This window comes from Pseudochaenichthys georgianus, chromosome 1 (genome assembly GCF_902827115.2).
Source record: "Pseudochaenichthys georgianus chromosome 1, fPseGeo1.2, whole genome shotgun sequence".
NCBI classification, from domain to species: domain Eukaryota; kingdom Metazoa; phylum Chordata; class Actinopteri; order Perciformes; family Channichthyidae; genus Pseudochaenichthys; species Pseudochaenichthys georgianus.
The window spans coordinates 26,470,153-26,496,718 of NC_047503.1; the positions used below are offsets into that span (position 1 = coordinate 26,470,153).

A 26,566-nucleotide genomic window follows, 5' to 3' on the forward strand; every position below is an offset into this window, starting at 1 on the left:
TGGTGTGGAAAGGATATGAAATGTATTTTAAAGTACAATATAACAATAATAGGCAGAATGAAAAAAAAACACATGTGCAGGAGAGTCAAGAGTGAAAGCAAAATAACTTTACAGTGTAAATGAACAGATTTGTTGCCATCAGTGACGTGCACAAGCACGCAGGAACACACATGTAGACACTCACATACTCAGGTTGAGGGATTTCAGTGTGTTGAATACAGTAAATGACTCATGGCTGACAGACTGTCTCAACAGCAGAGATTTCCTATTTGAAGTTTTAGACAAAAGTGCGTTTTGAAGTTAATCATTGATCTGTACTTCCCCTCCCTAAAAAGGCACATCTACCGTTTAGAGTTTTCGGCTGAAACTGTATACATTTCCCTTTCTACACAGACAAATCAACGTTTATGCAAAGGTGAAAAAAACAGGATGTGAAATGGATTGGATTTATTTTGTTACTATTCCTTTGCACCACTGTACTTAAAGTTTAAAATGGAAACCTAACCGGTGGAAGAACACAAATACGGAGCAGAAATGTCAAATGAGTTGACCTCTGAATATGATCACCACCATCCAAGAGCTAACACCATTTAGCTTATTTAATCTTCAACTTATATAACAGAAAACACTTTGTCATGAAGTTTATTTCTTCACCCGTCCCTTCATCTCACTTTCTTGTCACATTTCTCTCTTATATTTCTTTGGAAACATTTCGTCTTTGTGTGATCAAATGTTATACATGTTATAGGTTCTTTGTTCGAGCTTGTTTTATATTAATAATGACATTCTTTGGCTATTTTAGCCTTGTTGCATCCCACACAGGAGAATTAAAGACACAAGTGCAGAAGCTCACAGACATTCAAATATAATAACATACATTCGAGTACAGGTGCAAATGTAACTGTTTTGTTTTTACAGTAGAGACCGAGGGGGACAGTGCTTACTTTGGGGAGTGTTGTTTGAATCACATGCTCACTTATATTTGTTACAGAGTTGGAAGTGGGCTTTTTGGGGTAGTACTCAAAATACAGGCGCCATCCTTTATTTATCTTTAAGCTCATACCCATTTTTGTTCTTGTTCCATTCTTCTCTCCGTTTAGGTAAAATTACCTCTGTATATTTTATTTGTATTAAAACATTTTGAATCCTTGAACAGGATAAAGGTCAAAGTAGGGAGCCATTTTAACGTCTCACCAACCTTCACTTTCTGGGCCCTTCACAAACTGCTCCTCCAGTCCACATTATCATTTGGAACATATTCTGATGTAGTTATGAGCCCTCTGGAAGAACCAAAGGGTGGGGAGGGGAGTCCACAGTCCTGTTCGCCCCCCTCTCTTTCTCTTCCACCTTTTCTGTAGCCGTGACTGTGTGTCTTTCAGAGGGCGGGGGGAGTGTTTGTCCATCGGGGGTGGAGTGTGTGCCCAGGCTGGTGAGGATGTCCTGGAGGAGTTGGACTGTGCTCACTAGCTGCTTCTTCTCTTCCTCCAGCGCAGAGACGTGCTCCGTCAGCAGGACCTCCGACTGGGACAGAGCCTCCACCCGGCCCTGCAGGCTGCAGACACGAGCCTGGGACACCTGAGGGATGGTGGAAATGAATGGAGGAAAAAACAATAACATTCATACACTTTATATATAAAGCACATTTTGAGAACAGCTGTTCTCTACAAGGCCTAAATCATGATTGTATCTTAAATCATGATTAAGAACACAAAACATAAAAATGGAGGACAATCAATGGAAAAAGACATTGGAAGTGTCTTGCACCGAGCAAAAGGAGTTGGAGGTTGTTGCAGAGAGCGGGGAACTGAAAGATAAGGAGATTGAGACAGAGATTCTCTAATGGCCCCCAGAGGCTTGCTCCAAAAGCGAATATTTGTCATTAATGGACCAACCAAGTTCAAATGTCCAACATTATATCAGAAATAAACATCTTTAGAGCCTTGTACAAAAAGTGTCTTCATTCATGACACAGTAAATAATATTGAGGTTTAAATTAAGGACGAAGCTAATTTGAGTGACAGGTGAGTAGCATCACAGGTTGCTAGCCGCTAGCTGCTCTTCAGCTCTGGTCAGCCTCATCTCTAACAATGGTCAAAATCTTTGCACATATTTGCATTAGACGGTAGTAGGGTAGAGTCAGCCCTGCCAAGATGGCATTGGCCGGAGCCACACACATTGAGATTCGGCTCTTTACAAAACATATGGGTGATGTCAGAGAAGCAGCCTCCATGTTAAACTGTCAATAGTCCTCATTCAAGAGGGTCCAAACATTCTGAGAATGTGCGTATGTACCTGCAGCTCCTCGCGCAGGTCGAGGTTCTGCTGTCGGAGGCTCTGATTGGTCCTCTCCAGCTGTGCTGTTCTTTGGTGTTGGTTGAGGGATGGAGGCGTGTCAAGCAGCTCATCTTGCAAGACATGGTACTCCACCTCGTAGGCCTGCAGCTGCTTGGACACATCCATCTGACAAACCTAATAAAAGTAAAAAAACACAAAGTGTTTACAATGTGTAGCAGCAATCTATAAACTCTGACATTTGACCTGATTGAATGAACATTAAACCGTTACTGTAGTCTTTGTCAGGGGTTTGGCTTGGTGTGCACCATCTTTTTATACTCTGGACTCAAGAGTTCTTAAATGTTTCCAAAATAAATAAATGTCAACATGAGCACACCAGAAATGTTGCAAAACCACAGATAGGTAGTAATAATAAGGTATCAGGATACGCATTTCCTTTGGGTTTTCTTCCAAATAACACTAGGTTTTTGTACAACTTGTAAATCGTCTGACTATTTCTGTTTCTTCCTTCCTCAGACTTCCCATCAGCAATGTCACAATGCTCTTAGATTTCTGCACTCTAACTTGCTAAGTACAATGTTATCATATCTGTTAGTAGGGCTGCTCGATTATGGTAAAAATCATAATCTCGATTATTTGGGTCAATAATTGATATCACGATTATTAAAAACGATTATCCGTTTACTTTGAAAACATCCATTTATTGGAGAACAAAAATGTGAACAGTATGTTTTTAACAGTTGATTACCCTGAACTTTAAGTATAACTCAACTGAAAAACCAAAAAAAAGAAAAAAATAATAATAAAAAAATAATCGTTTTATTTCGATTACGTTGTTTTCGTAATCGTTGCAAGCCGTAATCGTAATTGCGATTAAAATACGATTAATTGAGCAGCCCTATCTGTTAGTATAGGGCGGAGACACGTTTAACTTACGTGGCTCCAAACATCCTGTAGGTCGCTCTCTGAGTCACACCCCAGGTAACATAAGACATCCTGACATGGATAAGTGGTACTTGAGGGAAAGTACCGGCAAGCTGGAGCATGACTTAACGCCCTTTTGCTATTTCATGCAAATGAATGTGTTAAATGCAAATTTTCGAAACTAGAGAGTACCATGATAACATCTCTCTGCATGTCTTTGACTCATCACACACTTATGTCAGCCCTTCCCATCTCAGGTGACAGCTTACTATACTGTATGTAGTTGAGGAAATTGCTCCATCTTGATATCAGTTTACACAAGAAGGACACATAAAACAGTACAACAAGTTAGTCTGATCGTGACTGTTTTTTTTTAATTGCCTTATGTTGAAATATGATAGTTTCATGTTCTTTCACCACAAACACTGACTCATGAAGATATGGTTAAATCGCTTGACCAAACTCCACCCATCAGCTGTTTGAAGGAGAGGGTGTGGTTCACTTTGATAATATATGTCACTTGAGATGAATATAGTTTGAATGTTTTTGTTGCTCATAAAGCAATTATACTGCCGCATTATCACTGCCATGAGTTGTACAAAAGGTCTTATAATGAAACACATCTGTTAAGAGAAGTGAGGACAGTGTAGTGATGTCACTTATTCACACGCAGACATATGACAAGCTGAAAGGTCACTGATCCAATAGTTATGTAACCTATGCAAATACACTGTATACATTTATTTTTCAATGTATGTTGATATGTATACAGGTCAGAAAGAAATTAAGAGACCACTGCCAAAATGATCAGTTTCCCTAGTTTTACTATTTATGGGTATGTGTAAAATGAACATTTTTTAATTTTATTCTATAAACTACTGAGAACATTTCTCTGTGTTGGAATTCAACAGAACTGGAATAGAATGGCTTCCATACATGTAGAGATTGAGATTTAAGAAACATTTGGAGTGTCTCTTTACTATGCTCCATATTTTTCAGGGTTTCATCCATCCAATTCTATTGTATATTTATTGAGTCACTGTTCAATTAATACATTGAAGGGACTATCCTTATAATCTTTGGTCGAAAATAGTCCTTAACAAATCAACCATTTACTTCAGTTAGAGTAAAATGTGTTTAAAACTGCAGTACACAATGAAAATAAATAAGACCAGGTCCATAACAACGTAGTATTTGATTCCAGAGAGGCAGTCTAATGATAAAAGGAAGAGCTACACATTACTGATTGTTTCTAATCCTAACCTGGTTGATGGTCTTCTCCATCTGCACCAGGCCCAGGTTGGGCAGCGTGGTCTTGATGAAGTCCACGATGGACTCCAGGCTCTCGTGTTGCAGGATCAGAGGCTTGTGGCTTCCCAGCAAGCTCATGGCCACCTTGAAGATGACCTCTGACCCCTGCAGGAACAACATATCTGACGGGAGGACCAAAAGGCGCCGAATGGTTATTGAAGAAAGAGAAATAACCGGTTAGAAGGGCCCTGACGTGAGAGCTTTTAGCTAAAGTTAACTTACTATCAACCTACTGTGTTGATGGGTGACTTAAAGTGTGTTTTTTAAGTGATGAATGCTTTGATGTCAATAAAAAGATTTAAGCAAACATAACTATAGTCCAGAGACTGAGTAGGTGTGTGTATTTGTGTTTGTTCCTTGAATGTATCAGGGTGGGGTAAGGGTTAGGCAAGATTGCATGAGATCATTCAACAGATTAAGGAATGGGTGCGGCGTTGTAGAGCCCCACATGCTGTATGATATGAAAGAACACACACACACACACACACACACACACACACACACACACACACACACACACACACACACACACACACACACACACACACACACACACACACACACACACACACACACACACACACACACACACACACACACACACACACACACACACACACACACACACACACACACACACACACACACACACACACACACACACACACACACACACACACACACACACACACACACACACACACACACACACACACACACACACACACACACACACACACAGTTATGCTCAGATGAGTACGAGGAGCCAGAGAGTCTGGTTCACTAACTGAGCACCATGTAAGAAATTGGGCATGAAAACAACAGAAGGGAAAGGCACAGAGGGGCTGTGGGTGTGATGGTATTTACACAAACGATAAAAGGTCATTTTGGGAGTAAAACAACAGCTTGTAACAGAAACCACTTAGGCTTAAATGTGTCTGTGTGTACGTGACTCACTGACTTTGTTCATAATAATCAACGGCATAACATTTTGGTTTATAATATACAATAAAAAAAATGCTACTCCCCTCAAATTTGCCTCACTGAAAAACGTTTTGGATAACTTGTATGTACTATATTGCTTTCTACACCTTTTATATCCTTCCGTTTTTAACCCGCCTCCCTGCTTTGATCAAATTAGGTTTAAAATCGAATTAGAATAGTTGATTGGAGATAAACAGTATTGGTGACCAGGTCAAATAAGAGTTTGAAGTATGAGTGCAGGTACAAACACAAAGCTTACCAAAGACTCTGGCCACAAAGCCAAGGGGGAAGTGCGAGGCGAAGGCGGTGAGGAACCAGGGGGTGGCGTACAGGCTGGGTCCGATCTCCTGCTGCTCCAAGTGGCTGTAGAGATCCCGGTGGTAGTCGTGAAGCAGCCGCGACAACTGGTACATCTGAATCTGACGTGAAAAACAAACCAAAGATTGTTTTTCTTAGTCTGACTGAAAGCGTTAGGTTGATTGTACATTATGTGCACATTGATGTGTGTACTAAACAGCTTGGTTAGGGAGGAAAAATATGCCATTTGGTTCGGAATCAGCAAATACTCAAGAAAGTGGTTTTAATATTGGTCATACACATATGTACCGAGCTATCCCTTTTTGTAAACACAATAACTGTCTAGTATATCATTCATGACTGGTATAACCTGATCATGTAGGTCTAACATTGCAGAAGTTCTATCAAAGGGCTGAAATCTGATGCTAAATCATAATTCAAAACCTACACTATAGGTTTCTCTGGCATGACTCCGGTTAACAGCTTGCATCAAATCTCAACCAAACTAATGGCGTCACATTGTTAAAACATGTAATCTGATCGCAATAAATGTAAAAACAAGGGGAAAAGGAGGGGTGAGATGCATCACATTGCATTTATATATATTGTGAGGTGAATAGACTGATGGATAAATGGACATATACTGCAAGAAGAAAGCGACCAGAAGTCCTCTCTTTGATGTAATTCAAGTGTGCGAGTAACAGTGAGAAGATTCTCAAAATGTGAGCTACTGTATATTCTGCATTTGGGACAAAGAGACTCAGCGTGAGAGTGTGTGACTTTTACCTGTAGGATTATCATGTCAGGCCTGTATTGTTTGCGGAGCCCCACGTCATACATGAGAAACTTAAGCATGTAGAAGGCGTCCTCTTCCCCCAAGTGTAGCAGCAGCACCCCCGCAATGAAGGACAGGCCCTGGCAGTAACCCACCTACAATCACAACAACACAAATAAACTGGATGACCTCACAGACAAGGAGAGGGAAAAAGGCTTGAGCGTAAAATGTAGTAGACAGTTCCATTTAGTCCATCATCGAGAGAGGTGGAGAGACACACACAACAACAAAGTGGAAGAAAAATAGCTATAAGAAGAATTCAAGTATACCTCAGGGTCCAGCAGCGAGTAGGCTTTCAGTAAATTATACAGAGACAGCTGTCCTGCTCCCAGCTGGGCTTGGAAATAAGGATGTGTGGGAAAAGTGCGACCTGGGACCAAAACAAAAGAAGAGTGAGAAATGATCTAGTTTGGAAAATATCTACAGTTTATATTTATTATAAAATGCTACGCCAGACATCGTCTCTATTTGATCAACCTAATACATTTGGTTTATTGTGAACTATAAATAAGACCTCTGGGTGTGTACTGTATGTGTGTTTGACAGATGCATACAAATCCTGCTAAACGTTGCACTTTCCTGTTGATGTAAACAAAGGGGATGCATGAGCATGTGCCGACCCATTCCAATAGGTTATGCTTACACACGTTCATGTAGACAAACACCTTTAAGCGGAGACTTCATACTCTATGTGGCGGGGGATGGGCAAGTGGCTGACAAAAAAATGACCCGGGATCAGAAAAAGGACATTCTTAACGTGGAGGGGCCGGTAATTTGGCAGGTACGGTATGTGTGTTTAAGGACTGAGGACTTCTCACAGGCTTTATAGAAGAGAATAATGATCTGAATGAGTGTGAATGGGTGGAATGTGCTGTGGGGGGTGTGTGTGTTTGTGAACATAATGCCACGGCTCCCTCCCCTGCCTGAAGGAACGAGGCTTTGTGAAAAGGCTGTTGTGATGAACAAACCTTATTCCTCTTGGCTATAGATGTTGACCTATGACTATAACGACACATTTGCATTCTCAACCTGCTAACCTCTCTGCTGCTTCAGTGTCGTAAACACTGTTTGCTTTTGTCCCTCGACACATAACACCTTCATGTTTTCCACATTAGCAAACTGTCACCGTCACATTCGTCCACACCCTATTTGATGTTGACTGAATAAAATGGTTGATGTGTATCTGTATGTATGTGGGTGTTACATGGGTGGGGTGTAGGCACTGTGTGTGTTTTGGGTGGGAGGTGTTGGGTGGATTTGAGGGTAAAACGTTGGAAGGAGGTTTGAGACACTTTAAATAACATTCGCAGTGTTTCTGCAGTTCACCGGAGGTTACCACATTTACTTTGAGACTTTCTAAGACCTTTTTGAATATCACAAGAGAGTCAGAGACTGAGAAAAGAACATTCTTGACATGTAGTTTTCATATTTGTTTGTGCTTTTCAGGCGTATTTAACAATAATTATTAGTGATGGACGCAAACGAAAAATTAAAGGAGGGATCAATTGATAAAAAGGTTATTCGGTTAATGTACATTTTTGTTCAAATCTTGTACACGTAACAGCTTCACAGTTACTATTTCTGTCATACAAGTAAACATATTAAACCCAATTTCAAATTAAATGTAAGACTTTTAAAGACCTTTAAGGCTTTCTGTTGAGGTAACTTTGTTCTGTGCTTTAAGACTTTTCGAGACGAGTAGATACCCAGTCTGCAAAATGTAGGAGTTATTATTTATGTGCTTTGTTAAGGGTGGCCGATATATTTAATATACTCAATGTTCTAAGTGGGAAATAGTAAATGACTATATGCAAAATATCAATTGTCACGTCTAAACATCAACATGTTGTTATGAGGCTTATCACTAAGCCCTAAGATGTGCAAATAACATTCATCTGTGTTTTACTGATCTTCCCATATAGTAGACATTTCTAGGGGTGTCGGAGCTACCCAGGTCTATGAGGATGGCGTGTTGCTGCGTGGTGAGCTGTTTCAGCAGCTCTTTGTATGGCGTGTGGTTGGCAGGTGGTCGGGACGGGACCGTCTGCCTGAGCAGGTATTGTTCGGACAGAAACTTCCAAATCTCGCCTCGATGTTGCCTGGGGACACCTGTCAAAAGATAACAAGAGATTAAGGAGTTAAAGAGCGGGGTAGGGCAGAGCGGGATGACATGTCAGCATGCGTTTACAGTAGACCTATTTCTAACAGTAGTATGCAAATCTAAAGGACATCTGACGTCAGGTTGTGAGAACACATAACATGCAAACATGCACATGCACATGACATATTATGTCAAACTTCAGGGGGGCTGGGGAGACTCAAAGGACCTCACATTCCTGTAAACATACCCTAGTAATTATTCTGAGAGTTAGACAATAGAAAATGTTTCTAAAAGGTGAGGAGACGTACTGCTCTACAGTATTTTTCCTCAAGCGCCGACATTCTTTAACATACGCAAATATTCTAAATGGAGTAGTTAATTGCATGCAAGGTATCTGCAACAAATATTTGTTCACATGACTTTAATACTATGGACAAACTGTATATTTAGTGCAACACGCAATTACCAATGTGGACTAAAAAAACAAGTGTGCTTATGAAATGAAAGAGCCCAAGTGCAAAGGAATGTAATCTTCAGCATGTAAAGCGGAAGGATGTTTGTGCGTGCTTTACTTCTGTGTGATCATTTTCGGCCTAATTTCACACTATTAATAGCTTTAGTGGCTACTTCACTTCTAAGACTACTATTTATTGTCCAGTGGCATTTCTCAGTGTGCAGGTGTGTTCTGAACTTTATATCCCCCTGTTACGCTTCAGGCCGAAGAGATAACCTTCAAGTCCTCTGAGCATAACATGCTGATACTAGAAACTGGAAAGAGCAGAAAGACATGACAATGTCTGAAAGACACTGAAGGGGGGGGGGGGTCATTCCTTTTGATGTATATTGAAAAAGGGCCCAAGCAGATTATAAGGACGAAAACTAAAATGTCCTTTATACTGTACATCAAGCTTTGGTCAATCTGTTGAGATTTAAAAAAACAAACATTTGATATACAGTATGTATTTGATCCAAATGCGTACCTTGTGCAACAGCAGCATGTATGGTGTCTGAGTCAAATTTGACCTTTGCCCTCCCAGGAGTTCCGAGCATCTTCTCCCACACCAGCGTGACGTCCTTCAGGCACGGAGTGATTTCCTCGTAGTCCAGCTTCAGACGCTTGTTCTGCAGATCGCTCTCTGTGGCTACGAATATAAAAGCAAAGACAGAATACGTCGGTAAAGTAACCATCCCAGAATCCTTGGCGTTGGTCCTGTAGTGTGTGTGTTTGGAGCTGAGGTGCTGAACATGTTGCTGAACAGATGCCAGTGTGTGTCTCTCTTCACATAGCACCAAACCCCGTACATTTAATGTTATCTCTTTGGTTTAGGTTTTGCACTCATTTACTTTCATAAATAACTGACAGGCAACTGTTTGTTAAGGCAAACAAGCCTGTTATTACATGACATCCGTGAAAAGGAGACTTGGACTTTAAAGCTCAACTGAATAACCTCGTTCGCTAAGATCAGAAGAAGAAATTAATTACATTTCTTTTTAAAATAAATCCCTAACTTTTAAGATGATATTAAACAAGCAGGACAGGCCAAATACACTTTATGAGTAAAGTTGTGATTATGTAGTGGCTACATTTGTTCATCAGAAAAGAGGCTCACCGTGTTCCTGGCCACCTGGTGAATGTAAGTCCAATATTAAACTAAACTCCACTAACTCCTGAGGGAAATATCTGGCTCTATCGCTGCTAAATATTTTCACAATGAGTTCACCAGAGGTTAACACGCCTGTATTTCTTAATCAGATCACATTCTAATTTGGGGGGTGTCACAATACCATGTTGTATATGACCCACAGAGAGTAAACTGAGCAATACCAAAGATACTTTGGACATTACTATTAAAAATCATCCTGCTCTGTTGTAATAAGATATTCTTTTGCTTTGCTCAATACATTTCATGACCCTCAGGTTACCACGGGCTGTAAACTGAACAGAAAAACACAAACTGTGAATTCCGTTTCAACATGTTGACACCAGTGATCAAAGAAGGTGAGGGCACACCCAGCGCCCCTCGTCTGTTCCTCTCTTTTCTGACAACACCCTTCCTCTCTTTCCTCGCTTATATCTTAAACCATGGCCTTTCTTTTTCTCTTTTCTGCCTCCATTCACAGTCAATCTTTCTTCTTATTCAATCCCACATTTTTGTTGTCCGTGAACTATTTTCCCATGTCCTCCTCCCTCCTCTTATGGACTTCCCCTCCCTCCCTCCCCTCTCATGTGTGGTGTCCACCCAGTGACCAGCTGCACCTTGGTAGAGCCTGAGAAAAAGTGTCATCATCATTACGGGACAGGAAAGAGACAGCAGTCCGTTTCCTGTTACATCCTGCGATGACACTTTTCAGGAAACAGAAACAAACTAAAGTGTTTTCCAACATGTGGAATGCATGTATTTGCATCCAGGCGTGTCGACCCCTGTTATCAAGGGGTTTCTGTATACCACCATTTAAATTCTTAGGATAAGACAATCTATTCCTGTCTGCTGTGCGCTAAAAAATGCAGTGTGGAAATTGATGTCATGAAAGCAATGTTGTCGGTGTTAGAAACAATGGAGTTTCTGTATTCAAAAAGGTTCTATGTGCTGAATGCAATAATGTTTTGAAAACTACAAAAGATTTATTTTCAATTATGTGACTTCAAATATCATAAGATCAATAATATATATATATTTTTTTTTAATAAAGAAAATAACAATTAAAAACTATTTTAACTCACACAATTGACAGTACGCTGGCTTAGTGTGTATGGTTACTGTCCACCAGTAACACTGACAATGTTATTTTGGAGAACAATAAATAAATAAATCTTTGAAGTTGTGATTTGATTTTAATCTATGAAGGTAGATAAGAAAATGGATTCTTACACAAAAAGACTATTTCCTCCAACCCTACTTGTATCAGCAACATTTTTAGCAAAAAGTAGTTCACACTCAAATCCAGGCAAACCACTTGATACAAGACAAATCGAGAAAATCTAAAGCGATCGAAAACTTTAATGTGGTGCTGCATATCATTGCTTTAGAAATGAAAGAAGTAGCGGGAGTAACCTGGAAGGCGTAGTCTGGATAATAAAAGAAAGAAAACTTGGACGGAGCAGATATCTGACACACCCAGAGCAAGAATAGAGGCTCCTGTCTGTCTTATCAGCTGATTGGCTGCAGCCCAGAGAGTGCTCAATTTCTCTAAATTCTCCTCCTGCTCTCCATTTCTCTCCCTTTCTGTCGCCGGAACACTCCACCCAAGATAATACACACCACAAGATAGGATACCCCACCCTGAAGCTGAGAAAGACAATGATGGAGGCGTGCACACTCACACACCCACTTTCAGCAGTTTGAGAGATAAACAGAAATAACAGACAGGGAGTTGAGCCCCACCCAGACAGATAACATATAGAAAGGTGGAGTACACCCTGCAGGAAGAATAAAACACAAATGATAGACGCTCAAGAAAAGCCTCCACATGCTGCTAATGCGTGTGTTAGTGTTTAATGATAGTTCAGCGAGTGTGAAGTTATTGCCCGGACTTGTTTTTTTTCTTTCATCAATATTAACTGCCATTCCCTCCATCCACACCCTGTTATGAAGCAATGATTTCTGTGATCCGTGTGATCAATGAAGTGTGTGTGTGTGTGTGTGTGTGTGTGTGTGTGTGTGTGTGTGTGTGTGTGTGTGTGTGTGTGTGTGTGTGTGTGTGTGTGTGTGTGTGTGTGTGTGTGTGTGTGTGTGTGTGTGTGTGTGTGTGTGTGTGTGAACTAATGGTAGGTATACAGTGCAGGTAGTTAGGGGGGTAGTGCACAGTGAGCATACTTGGAGACTCCCGATTTCATAGCCCTCTCCCGGTTTACTCCCGGGGTCATCTTTCTCCCGCATTTCTCCCGATTTCTGACAAAATCTGATTTACACACGACTGTTTCCACTCGGACTTTATTACAGCTACACCATTGTTTGGTTTCCATGGTAGCGCGTCTCTTTAGTAGCGTGCGCAACTAGATAGTCACAGAAAAACAGAACAAGAATCGACAAGTGCACTCAGAACTACAATAAGCATGTTAATCTAACAGCTCCGGCAATCCACTAGCACCCCCCCCCTCCACGCGGTGGTTTTGAAATGCTCCCGATTTCTGAGGTCTCAAGGTTGGCAAGTATGACAGTGAGGTGTGTGCCAACTGGGTCAGGAAAGAGGTGGAGCACTTGGCAAACCCTTACGAACGCCTCCAAGTTACTGTAAAAACACACGCACACCTATAAATGATATAACCTTGTTAAATATGCGATGGGTTCTAACATTAAGAAACAACCAGCAGTGCACTTGACAACCCGATCTCTTTGAGTGCACATCTGGAGGGGCAAGTTGCCAAAGATGGATTAAAGAAACCAACTCGTAATGTAATTCAACATCATTAACTAATGAATCATTACGAGCTGCTGGTCTTGTCATCATGCAGACAGAAAACAGATCAAATCCTACTTTGCAGAACCAGGCAGCAATAATACGTATTCTGACTCGATAACAAGGTAGTGGCTTAGATAAAGAATACATATGAAGGGACTTTGTTTTATGTGCATTTAAAAATATCTAGCTTCCAGGATTCTCTTCAAAAGCTTGGCAGATATCGAAGTATTTGATTCATTTTGACAGGAGACATTGGCATGTATCATTGGATTTATCACTTTTACAGAAACATTGTGCACTGTGATGTTGGTGAATATAAGATCAATAAGAATGATACGGCTAATAAGTGGATCTTATGTTCACTGTAAAGTGTATATTTGAAGATTTGTTTATGGACATGTTTATAAGAACAAGAAAAGGCTATGTAGGCGTGTGCATTTGTCTGTGTTTTAATCCACTTCCTCTCACCCTGCAGCTTCTGGTTCTCCCTCTCCATCCTCTGGAGCAGGATCTGCTGCAGGATGGCCTTCCTCCAGAGCTCCCTCAGGTCCTCTTTGCTCTTTTTTGTCCTCTCCTCCGGCACCAGCCTCATGATCAAGTCCCCATTTCCTCCAACTCCCTGTCCCATGCACACTCGACCCCCCTCTAGGCAGGATTCCCCCAGCTCTGAAAAACAAAGCAGAATATAATGTCAGGTCAGGTGTGTTCACGCTGCATGACGTGTCCAATGCAACGGCAGGACACAGAAAAGATAACACAGAGATAACCTGCAGGGAAACAATTCTCCCCCAAACTCAATAGTAAGCATCCTCAAATATTTAAAAAAGAAAATGAAAAACTCAAAATATTAATCTGGGAAAATAAAGAAAGCTGCATTCTTGCAGGACAGTTTGTCCCTGCCTGCCTCAGTGTGAGGGAATCGGACTGACCTGCTACACCAGGTCTCACGTCTTTTTTAATATTTTATTAATGTATTATATGACTTAAATTAATTTTTCCTTCCTTGTAAAAAAAAAAGAAAAGTCTACTGTATTTGTTTCAAATACAGTATGTATTTGTGCTTGGATGTTGCAACTATACAGAGCTTTAGCAATACTGTATATAATTATGGTCATGCTAATAAAGCTATTAAATTGAAATTGAATTGAGAACACTAAAACCCATATAACACCAGTCCTATATTATCAAATCTAAGAAGTTCTAATTATAATATTTATAAGCAGGTGGTGTGAAACAGCAATGTGCTGGGAGATTGGACATTTCTAGCCTTTTTATCTGGGGGAGATTCAACAATCGACCCTTATCCCTCAGTCATTTCAATGTGCAGCCATTCATCCGATGCTCTTGCAAAAGAGAATAAGAAAGGCTAAACATAAATCTATTTCACACAGTTGGTTGCAACGCAGTCAGTAAAAAAAACTAATGTTTGTGTGACTCCACCCCAAAGTACAGGGTGGATCCCAAACCTCAAAATAATGTGTGTTGTTTTTGAGGAAGAACATAACAACTACCCAGATAGCACTTCCCTTTCAGTTCACAGGAACATCACGGTTCAGGTTGCTCATGCTCACACACCTAAGCCTGGCGTCGGTATGTCAATTTAATGCTTATCTTTCTTAAAAGGAGGAAAACTAAAAATGTGCCAGAAAGGTTGTCTCTTCAAGCATCAGAAACAAAGACAACTACTGTACTGACATCTACAATACACACACGATGACAATAGTGATCTTTGTGCCAGGTGGGGTTAACATTAATGCAGCCTTTTTGTCTGTGTCAGGGAGGCGTGCTGTCACTATACAAACATATGGCTCTTTGGATTTAAGAGAAGGGGAAGAATAACCAGACATATGACACAGATTTCTACACTGTGTCAACAGCTACATGTTTTATGTATGTATGCACACACATATACTTATCCTGCTTATTTATACCCAGTACCTTAGCTTACCCTTACACGCGCCACGATACACACCCTGAGCAAACACTCCAATTTCACCAAAACCAAGAGCGCACACATACACAACATGCAAAGCGGGTCAACAAGGCTGGCGATTTCCTCTGGCGCTGCCTTTGTGTGGACGGACCACACACACACACACACACACACACACACACACACACACACACACACACACACACACACACACACACACACACACACACACACACACACACACACACACACACACACACACACACACACACACACACACACACACACACACACACACACACACACCACACACACACACACACACACACACACACACACACACACACACACACACACACACACACACACACACACCACACACACACACACACACACACACACACACACACACACACACACACACACACACACACACACACACACACACACACACACACACACACACACACACACACACACACACACACACACACACACAGAGAGAGAGGTTCCAGGTTGAGGTGAATATTTGTAATGTTCAGGGGTTGTGGTTGGTGTGCGTCGACAATCCAGTTACTGGATTTGAGTGATAATTGTTTGCATTTACTAATATTTTAGATCGTCTTAAAAAGATAGGAATAACATGTATACAAAAGAGGCATTAAAGTGTCTGTCTGAATTGAAATGGATGTATCATAATAATGATACAGTCTTCATAACTTTGGTATTGATTGCATAATTGCAACATTATAAATTGCTTCATTATCTAAATTCATTAATGAAAATGACTCAATTTATTTATTTTGCCATTACACTCTAGGAGGTTTGTTTGACTGTGTTTGATACCAACCCAACTATTGCAAATGTCAACACTTATTTGGTTCACACACAAAAACGATGATACATATAATTATCAGCGCACGGGACCTGAAGACACGCAAGCACATGCATGATCAGATTCTTACACACACGCAAGTTTGTATAGACATTTAATGAAAACAAAAATCAAAAAAGGGAAGAGCAGTATTTCCAACCTCCATGCCTCTAGAATATTTGACAGGGCTGTAAATCTCCATGCAGACATAGTCTGGTACTTACTGTATACTGGCCCAAGGCTTTAAGACTTCTACTGAAATTAATTTAATTTCAGACCAGCCAACAGTGTCATACATTAACCCTGTATAAGGAGATATGACCATACTTGCCAACCTTGAGACATCAGAAATCGGGAGCATTTCCAAAACCACAGCTCCAAAACAAGCACTTTATGCCACAGCAGCATTTGTACATGTCAATCAACCACAGTCTGATAACAATAGAGAAATATGAGATGATTGAGAAAGCCTATGTTTAGCATAGAAACATATAAATATGTTTACAGCACTTCTAAAGGCCACGGTTTGGTGGTTCAGCCATAGACTCGATCCTAAGCAGCTTTTCTGTAGGACATGACGTTTTGAAAACTCGAACTATGTTGTAAATGACAGCCATCCTAATCAAAATTCAAGATTCAAAGGTTTATGATCATAACATATACACAACTACGGAGTTATTATGTTATGTATGAAAAACTTAGATTGTAGGTTCAGTGAGTATGCTGTATATATTTTAATACATTTTCCCACAGCACAGGAACATAAACCCTTTTTACTTCTGAGGACAGATTTCTCAGGACCAACGATTTTTTCAAGTCTCCTTCTGTTTTTACATTTGTTAACAGTAATCTAGACTTGGCTTTCAAGAGGAAAGTAAATCAGGCTAAAACTGGTGATTAGGCTACTACTGGAAATAAATAATAGTGTATTATGAATAACCTACAAATTCTAAATGTTCTAATTCTAAAAGTTTATCCGGGAGAAAAATACCTATAAGTGATTTCTTTTCTTTCCCTTTCCTTTTCTAGTCACCTATGTACCATCACGTTAAATCCAAGGGTGCATTCACACCTAATAGTCCACTTCTCTGGTGCACACCAGACCACAGTTTGTTACATTGTTACATCGTTTCATTTTCGGTTTGTTTTTACTTTACACGACACTGTTCAACCTGTGTTCAACACATCACTCTGCTTCACTAAAGAAATGAAGACACCCGCGTTCTTGTGACACGTAAATATTGCGCTTCCTATGTTTTGGTGCGGACTGCGTTCACACCAGCAATGAACCACTCCAGAGTTCGCAAGCAAGCGCTCCGAGACCACCTATTTTAGCGGACCAGAGTCCGGTTGTTTAGTTCACTTCAGAGGTCTCGGACTGCGTTCACACCGACACAAATGAACCGCACCAAGCGGCTAAACGCACCAGGGTTCGATTCAACCGGACTATACAAGGCTGGTGTGAATGCGCACAGTGGCACCAAGTGGAAATACTTTGTCACTGCACCACTGTCTACACATCAGGACCTTGTATGGCTGTATTTTAAAAATACACAGGTCACAAGGCACATGTGAGGTGTCTTGCTCATGCTCAGATTTTGGTAGGATGTTAAGTAGCATGTACAATATGGAGCACATGTGTGTTCTTGATCTGTTTTTCCTTAGAAGAAGACATGTTGAAGTTTACAATTGGAGCATGCAAAGAGGTCCGCCCATCAAGGGCAGCTCATTGTGGAATAGCCTCCCAACTGAGTTACGGGATTGTCCCACTTTGAACAGTTTTAAAGGTCAACTCAAAGAATGGTTGAGAAACAAACAAACGTGCAATCACCGCAAAATGCACTTTAACACAGGGGTATCTCCTCTTGCACTTTATGTAGCTCTTGTATCTCCTCTTGCACTTTATGTAGCTCTTGTATCTCCTCTTGCACTTTATGTAGCTCTTTTATCTCCTCTTGCACTTTATGTAGCTCTTGTATCTCCTCTTGCACTTTATGTAGCTCTTTTATCTTCTCTTGCACTTTATGTAGCTCTTTTATCTCCTCTTGCACTTTATGTAGCTCTTGTATCTCCTCTTGCACTTTATGTAGCTCTTGTATCTCCTCTTGCACTTTATGTAGCTCTTTTATCTCCTCTTGCACTTTATGTAGCTCTTGTATCTCCTCTTGCACTTTATGTAGCTCTTTTATCTTCTCTTGCACTTTATGTAGCTCTTGTATCTCCTCTTGCACTTTATGTAGCTCTTTTATCTCCTCTTGCACTTTATGTAGCTCTTTTATCTCCTCTTGCACTTTATATGTCGTAGCTGCTACATTGTACTGCCATGTGGTAAATACTTGTGTATGCTGCTCTTGCTCTTTCTGCATATCATGTATTTATTTCTGCTATGTATATAAATGTCATGTTCTTAAATGTTGTGTGTGAGGGACTACGGATGGAAAGTAGCTAAAAGCTCAAATCCGGCATATTTACAGTTTGAAGCATTATTTGTTAAAAATGTTCATCAATGTGCATTGTCCCTCTTCAAATAAACGATGAAATGAAATGAAAGCTCTTTGGTGCACACAGACTTGCTTACACTCACCAAATGCATGAAGCAGGCATTTTGTTAGTTTGGGGACCAATTCTATCTGACTCTTTGGTGCCAAAAAAAAGTGTAAAAAAGTCTCTCCATAAAGGTGTATTTAAACGATATTCACAATGGCCTTCTTGGGCACATTGTGCAGTTATTTGTGGGTACAAAGTCACCAGTTTTAATCCAAGGAAATATTCTTATAGTAAGGATTGATCTTTTCATTATAACTTACCAAGTAACAAAATAACTGTTCAATACTGCAGTGAACCTCCCTTTGAAAAGAACAGCAACAGCACATAGGCCATGTGACTCAACTCTCTTTAGGACTGATAAGTAAGGCAATGACAGTATAGTACTTCAAAGGGAACATTAAAATCTATCTTTGACCGTGTCCACTCTCACCGTTTGATTCTGTGTTTTTCTGAGGTGTCGCGACCCGGAGGAAGATCTGCTGCCTCCAGGAGTGCCGATGGCCTCGCTGAGGACTTTCCCACATCCCACATGCTTCATTAGGTATAGACAGAGCTGCTACATCTCTGAAACACAAGCAAGCACACACAGGAATAGTTACCCAATATGGCCTGGTAAACATTCAGTAGGGCGTAGTTTAAACAATATGCTGCATACACACAGTCATATATATACTGCATGTTTAAAATAGAGACATCAAATCAGTTTAAGTGACCCATGAATCAAAGAAGCACAGATTACTGGACACACTTATATGGACATCACTGTTAGCTGTACATGTGTGTGTACCTGCTCTTTGGCTCAGGAAAATCGTTCTCTTGGAGAGAGGCCAGAAATGGAAATTTCAGAAAATTAGGGACAGAGGAGGAGGAGCGGAGACGAGCACGCAGACCACCCAGAGGACTGAGATGGAGAGATGGAGGGGAATAAAGGAGGAAGAAATGGATGAAAAGAGAAACCTGTTCACACAGAAGACACTTGGCTGTCAGACAATGAAGGACATGATACATACATAATAACATGGAAAAAAGGTCAATACAAGGATTGAACAATCAATAAGTGTTGAACAGAAAATCAGTTCAGTGCAGCTCACCGTCTTGTATTGAGACGAGCTCCAGCAGAAGGTGAGGAAGGATGATGAGGAAGGAGAGGAGAGTGAGATGAAGGGCAGGGGGGAACAGGAGGAAGGGTGGAGTCCGCTGGGACATGTCTGAGAAGCAGTGCAGCAACAGAACCAGAAAGCAAAGACACTGAAAAAGGCTGAAGACTGACAAAAGGCTGAAGACAGAAAGCAGGACATTTAAAGGGAACGCACTGAAAGCAGAGCTGGGGGAGACAGTTTGTTTGTGTAGATGAAGATCACATCACAAACTCCAGTGTAATATGATTAATAATGCTTGATATAGTCTATTCCTGTTTTAAACTGCAACTAAAACTAAATAAATGTAATAATCTGTATTTATTTGAATATTCTACCTTAAAATAGGACCCCACAGATTTAGCTTTATACATATTGTTTTCACATCTGCAGTAGTGCCTCCAAACAGCTGTAAACAGAGTTCGATGTGTTATATTAGTATAGTTTTTCTTCAACTGTGAACACTCCTACATTACATAACCACACTGTCCGTGACTTTTGAACCTTTGTTAACCAAGGTTCATTTTAAGTCATTTGTTGTTATTGTAGGCCTAAAGACAAAAAAGAGAGAAGAAGCAGAGTTTGGTCCAAGAGCAGTCCAAATATCAAAGCCAAGATTTTGAGAAATGATTCCACAGTTTTCTGACAGGAACTGATCTCTATTGTGCAATAAAGCCGGCTGTATACTCCAATGTTAAGTTATATTATATTGATAAGAGATTATAAGAGATGTTCACTACTTGTTTCCCTTTGCTGTCATAGAGGAAACCAAGGTATGACACGCTCTACTGAACATGCGTCAACCACCCGTGAGACTGCCGTCACAGGCTTGTTCCTGATTGTCTCCATTAATACAGAGGGGGAAACTATGTTCAGGAGGATACAAGTTGTTAATACCACAAAGCCTGTGAAGACATGCAAGATATTGCAACTGCAACCAATCCCCTCCCATTTACTTAAATCCTAACTTAATATCTGAGACACACTTCTTGTGTACTGCACAGGATTAACATGTGAGAGCATGTTGTTATATGTGACACTGGAAATGACGTGGAAATACTTGGGTCCAACACTGTATTTCACTTGTGCGAAAACACACACACAAACAGAAACCAAACACTCTTCTTACTTGCTCTGGTGTGGAGTGTCGGTGCTGACGGAGTAGTGTCGTACGAGCTTGGGCTTGGTAGCAGCGGTGGGGTTCTGTGGTGAGTTAGTTGGTGTGAACACTGGTGAGTACTCTGCTGATGAAGGGGTGGGGGGGTGGCTGAAGGTGCTGGCCCGTCGGCGGAAGCCCTGAGGCTGAGCTTCACCGGGTAGAGAGGAGGAGGAGGGCGACAGGGTGGGAGAGGAGTCCAGGAGGTTCAGGTCTCCTGTTGAGTTGTGGCACCTGAAGGGGATGAGGTCAGATGTGAGGAGAAATATACAGTATCATATCCACTAACAAGTGTGCAGTGCTTTCTCATTTAAAGAAAGTCCAGGCAAGTTTGAGCAGCTTACTTCTGTTCTCAGAATTGTGCTATAGGGGGGTTTGTGCGTTGGCTGTTGTTTAACGCTTCTTTGTGGGGTTAGGCGGTGTGAATTGGCTCTGATCATGTGTTGAGTGGGTGAGCTTATTGAAAAACCCTGACCCACACATCAATACATTTATAAGCTTTGAGCTTGAATTCAGCTCGGCACAATCCACTGTTTGTTCTAAAAACAAAAGTGTTTTGTTTGGCATAAAACTGCAGGCAAATCTCTTTGCGTCAGTAACAACGTCTTGTCCTGAAGTCGTATGCCGATAGACAGGTGCATGCTGGCATGCTGGTAGTATGTTGTAATTAGTTTACTATAATATAATTAGGTTAAAATAATTTAACAGGCTGCAAATAGCTTTTTGTTTATTTATAATTCATTTACCAGGCAGAGGGTACTCAGTGCACCATGGCTGATTCAGTTAATGCATGTACTTTGTGCAGTTCTTTTTTTTGTTGGTTTAATTATCAATCTATTCTCGAGACTTGTCTTTCCCTAAAGACACTTCGATTTTCTATAAATCCCTACTTTAGACTCTGCGACATATAAACACCTATAATCACGAATTGCTGACAAGTAGAACTGCTTTGACCTTAAAATCACTGACAGGTCTTGTCCTTAAACATAAACCAGTGTGAGGGCATGTGTGTGTGTTTAGGTGTGTTTACTTGAGTGGGCTGGTGGGTCTCAGCTGGGAGGAAGCAGGTAAGGGGTCATCTAGACACGCCTGGTCCTGGCTGCTGTTCACTGTGCAGATGGAGGAGCCGCTGTCACTTTCTAAACTGTTGTCTCTCTGAGCTTTGGCCTTGCTGCTCCCCTGAAACACACACACACACACACGCCAAGGTTACACAGTACCCAGCTTTAAATGTAACCAAAGATGACAAAAAATGGCAAGACTTCAAGGACATTTATCAAGTTATTCCCCTTTTCTATGTTCAAAATTAACTCACTGCTACATACAGTAGTTTGGGTTTCTCCCTCTGATAAGCATGAACAATTTGTAATTTTCTGTATTATTAGTATATGATATACTATCCTATGTGTATGTACAGTATGTCTATGCTCCTGTAGTATTTTTGACTTTTTTTAAGAACATTTTTATAATCCACAATATTTTATATTGTTTATATTTAATATACTATTTCTAATTTTCATTTAATTTGTAATTGTTGATTCTCTATTTCATTTTTTTCAAGTTTCAAGTTTTTGTATTTTAATGTTGAACACACTGCTTCTGTAAGAAAATAATTTCCCAAATTGGGATCAATAAAGTATATCTATCTAGATATCTATCAAAAATGTGAAGATTAGGAATTATAAAATTGAGCTAACATCACAAAGAAGCAAACATGATAGAAAAAAGAGATTAGTTGAGCATTATTGAATAAAAACCAAGGGAGAAAGAGCATTGATACCTTCCAGATGCCCTCCAGAGACTCGGTGAGAGAGCGCTTGGCTCTGCTCTTGAACTGTTCAAGTCTCTGCCGACTGCTGCTCTGCTGCGCCTCCACTGGGGCGGGAGCTGCCTCCTCACTGACCTGCACACAGAGAGCAAGACACTTAGGAAGTTGGTAAGTGAGAGAGAGAGAGAGAGAGAGAGAGAGAGAGAGAGAAAAAGAGTCCTCTCAAGTATAGTTATCTTTTCTTGTTGAACTACTCAGTCATAGGACTGATGACCCTTTAGAGCAGGGTCGTCAAACTCATGGCCCACGACTTCATTTGATGTGGCCCTGCAAGAGCTTGCAAAGAATATAATACGTTTATTATACGGTTACATGCTGCTTTACAGAAGTACGTTGTCCATAAACTACATGTCCCACAATGCATCTCATTTTGTGACGTGCACACTGAAGAGACTTGCAATTATTTGCCCTAGACTTCTACTTTCAGACGTAGTTAATTATGAAGTTATTACCCTATCAATAATAATCCAATGCAGAGGCAATAATGTAATATAATACATTATTTTAAATATATATTTATATAGTCTTAAAGTTGCAGCTATAATGCTAATGTGCCCGCGATGAAATTGAGTTTGACACCCCTGCTTTAGAGGAAATGTAGAAGTTAACTGGAATAAAGGAAATAAAAGAAAAAGAGAAAGAAAGAGGTACAGTAATGTCTGTGTGTGAAAATAAATGTAAATAAAGTTACCCGTCTGTCTCCAGGCAGGAGGTGCTGATGGCTCTTCTGCTTCTCCTCATAAAGATTCCTCAAAGAGGCCATCACCATCTCGTTCTCTTCCTGATCACTTTTAGGACGAGCCCTCTGAAACACAGACAATCATTTTTAAATGATATTCTTTTGTTCAACCCCAAAAGAAACGCAGTGATTTTCTGAGCTGATCTATTGATAGTTTAGCACTGTTTGAGTGTTGCAGTTCAGCTACATCACCAGCAGGTGTCAGCAGAGCAATACAGGACTATTTGAGTGCATTCACCTCCCAAGACTTATCTTTAACTGTACAACAATCCCTTGAAACAATGATGGATAAAAAAGATAATTAGGCTCAAAGGTCCATTACCAACAGTAATATTAATGTGATTTGACCACAACACATTCCTACTTTATCGTGTGATAGACATTGATGTGTTGAGAAAGCCATGAAGAGCAAAACAGACCAGAAATATAGAGGGGTGAGATGGCGAAAATAAATAAGTTACATGTAAAGATGAATCAGTGCACCATTATATATTCCACATGACAGACAACTTCTGATGGAAATTGTAGACTGACTTTTTTTACACAGAGCAGACACGTTACCATGGTGTTTTCAAAGACTGATGCTTGCTCCTCATTGTCCAGAGTGGCGAGGTGTCTCTGAAGCTCCAGCTTGGTTTTAGACGGGGAAAGACCTGAAAAATATTGTAAAGACAACATAAAAACACACTTTTTTCTACCTAGTAAGTACGTATTTATAAAAGTATGTAGGGTACTACGGGTCAGTGGTGTATACATCTTAGTTTATTGGTGAGCAATATATGACCTTACACCCAATGTTATGCTGGACTACTCTATATAGATATGAATATGCATACGTTTGTACACATTAAGAAATGAAGGCCTTATTATAAGTATGTGCATACAGACATAGCATATTCACTTTTCCTTCATTTTAAAAATGTTGAAACATTCATCAAATTCAGATGTCAACTTTCAACTGTGTCAACTCGCACATTTAATACAAATATAAAATATTTATAAAATCCACTGCTAGGTTCTGCCACTACATTTCAATTATTTAACGAAGGTAAATGTGATGGTGAAACCGAAAGTCTTATTTTACTACAGGCATATTAAAAGGTGTATACAAATGTATAAACTTGACCTATCAACATTACTCCAACCAACTAGGAGTTCAAAATGCTTCAGTTTTCTACCTTCTATCCTCTCACACAGTCGGTGGAGCTGCTGCATGGGACAGCTGTCGCACTGCTGACCCTGGGTCTTTGCATTCTGCTGCAGGGCTGCCACAGAGAACGCCTGCTTCAAAGTCAGCATGATCTCGTCCACCTACAAGAGCAAAACAGTCTTCTTTATGCTTTTTATTTATCCACCTTGACAAAAAAGCCATTCAATGCCTTTATCAGTTGCTTCTCCCAGTATTTGTACACACATGCTGCTTTTGAGAATTGTATTCCTCTATGAAAACAATATTTTAACACATTCACTCTATTAGGACTAGAGGATTTATTTTATGTTTTTACATTTAATATATTTATTTCCATTCTGTGCCTAAAACAGCCCTGTCCTACTGAAATGTTATGTACGTTTCAATATATGGGGGGAATCTACGTCTGTGCAGAAACATCTTATGCAGTACAAACCTGGTGGAAGTAACAGAAGTAAACAGGATATTCAAATGTTCCCACAGGTCGTTCAGTTTACTCTGGCAGCAGTTATTTACTGACCCAGTGACTCATTGTTTAGAATAAGGTATCTATCTAGTATAAGCTAATCACAATGCAGCATTAGCTGACTTTTATACAATAGACTGCATCCGTCGAATGACAAAGGCCTTTTATCAAACCGATGTATTTGTCCATTTGGCAGACTATGACTCAGTGGCGCACAGAGGCACTGAGTCATGGGACTGAAGAGTTAAAGCAGAATTTGATGTTGATTGACATTAAACCATTTTTGGTTAAAAATATCAGCTTAAAGGTGGGGTAGGTAAGTTTGAGAAACTGGCTCGAGATACACTTTGTGTTATATTCCATGGAATGCTCTTAACGTCCCGATAGCAATGAATATCTTAAGTACTTTGACAAAAAATCCATAAAGAAATGTCATCTGTGGAAGCTGTGGTGCTGTAAAAAGCACGACCAATCATTTTAGCCGGCCCGGCTAAAGTAACTGGATGGCCTACCTGCCTGTCAGCCTTCCATCTGTGCACAAACTTATCTCGTGCCCTCATTGGTCATGTGCGCGTTCCTGTGTGTTGGAGGAGGGGCTCTGTGAGGAAGTGGCAGATTTTTTCCGGCTGTGTATTTTCAAATTCTAGCGCACTCGAGCTGGTTTCTCCAAAATTACCTACCCCACCTTTAATGCAGCTTCATGCCCAAATTCAGAGGTGACTTACTGTAGGTGATGTTACATTAAAATGAGTGGGATGATTTAATAATACTGAGTGGAATTACCCCACAATTTTTCTGCAGAAAATGTATAAAAAAGGGCAAATACTCGTGAATTGTCATGTTATATACTACATCTCATTATTTTCTAGTTCTATAATGCTCTCGCTACATTATCTGTCTCTCACCAGTGTTTCGTCGGTGCACTGGAAGATGTAGCACACAAAGTGGCAGCTCCCTCCTTCCACTGTCTCCCTGCAAATGAAGCCAAAGTGATCCACGTGACAAATACCCTGGAAAGTAAAGATCAGCGGATTCAGGATAGGTTTAAAAACATAAAAGACAAATAATACAAATGGTAATGTTGTAAAATGCAGTCATTCACACCTGTGAGCAGAAGGAGATCTCTTTGAAACTCTTTTCTATGGCAACTTTCTTGGTGTCCGGACTAACCAAGAAGATCTGAGACCTGCCCACCTGAAACAAAGACACACAATATAGTTATTGTCTTAAATGGAAGTGTCTGCGGTCTATAGAGTGTGCTTTTGTGTGGGTGTGTGTGTGTGTGTGTGTGTGTGTGTGTGTGTGTGGTTTTTGACAGCAATAATGAGCAACACAGGTTTAAATAGATACGAAACCAATCTTCAAACTTTTACGACATTTGCCTTTTTAAATAAGGTTTTATATAAAGGGGAGCCTACAAATAATACCTTTAGATATTTTCTTAATAACCGGATTTGTCAAATGAGGCAGTATCATTTCTTTTTTTTATCGAAAAACGTAAAAAACTATTTTAGAACGGTTCCACTTTCGTGGATTTTCCCACGTATGCC

The 26,566-nt window shown here is 40.3% G+C and overlaps 1 protein-coding gene across 4 annotated transcripts in view; it reads right to left on the reverse strand.

The window, feature by feature from the left end:
- Positions 1–26,566, reverse strand: part of tbc1d1 (TBC1 (tre-2/USP6, BUB2, cdc16) domain family, member 1) — a 47,260-nt gene that overhangs the window by 4,291 nt on the left and 16,403 nt on the right. For 2 of the 4 annotated variants that reach the window (XM_034080855.2, XM_034080871.2), the window contains 20 exons: positions 26,121–26,210; positions 25,922–26,026; positions 24,540–24,672; positions 23,923–24,014; positions 23,314–23,427; positions 22,575–22,697; positions 21,825–21,973; positions 20,768–21,028; positions 19,594–19,710; positions 19,290–19,403; positions 18,933–19,066; positions 13,617–13,814; positions 9,728–9,889; positions 8,597–8,755; positions 6,916–7,016; positions 6,598–6,741; positions 5,774–5,933; positions 4,483–4,652; positions 2,293–2,469; positions 93–1,575 (listed from right to left, as the gene is read on the reverse strand). In XM_034080855.2, the coding sequence (XP_033936746.1) occupies positions 1,270–1,575; positions 2,293–2,469; positions 4,483–4,652; positions 5,774–5,933; positions 6,598–6,741; positions 6,916–7,016; positions 8,597–8,755; positions 9,728–9,889; positions 13,617–13,814; positions 18,933–19,066; positions 19,290–19,403; positions 19,594–19,710; positions 20,768–21,028; positions 21,825–21,973; positions 22,575–22,697; positions 23,314–23,427; positions 23,923–24,014; positions 24,540–24,672; positions 25,922–26,026; positions 26,121–26,210 (3,009 nt within the window). In that variant the 3' untranslated portion in view covers positions 93–1,269. Of the gene's footprint in view, positions 1–92; positions 1,576–2,292; positions 2,470–4,482; positions 4,653–5,773; positions 5,934–6,597; positions 6,742–6,915; positions 7,017–8,596; positions 8,756–9,727; positions 9,890–13,616; positions 13,815–18,932; positions 19,067–19,289; positions 19,404–19,593; positions 19,711–20,767; positions 21,029–21,824; positions 21,974–22,574; positions 22,698–23,313; positions 23,428–23,922; positions 24,015–24,539; positions 24,673–25,921; positions 26,027–26,120; positions 26,211–26,566 lie in introns of those variants that run through there. The other 2 variants (XR_011643100.1, XM_034080863.2) reach the window with 2 other exon arrangements.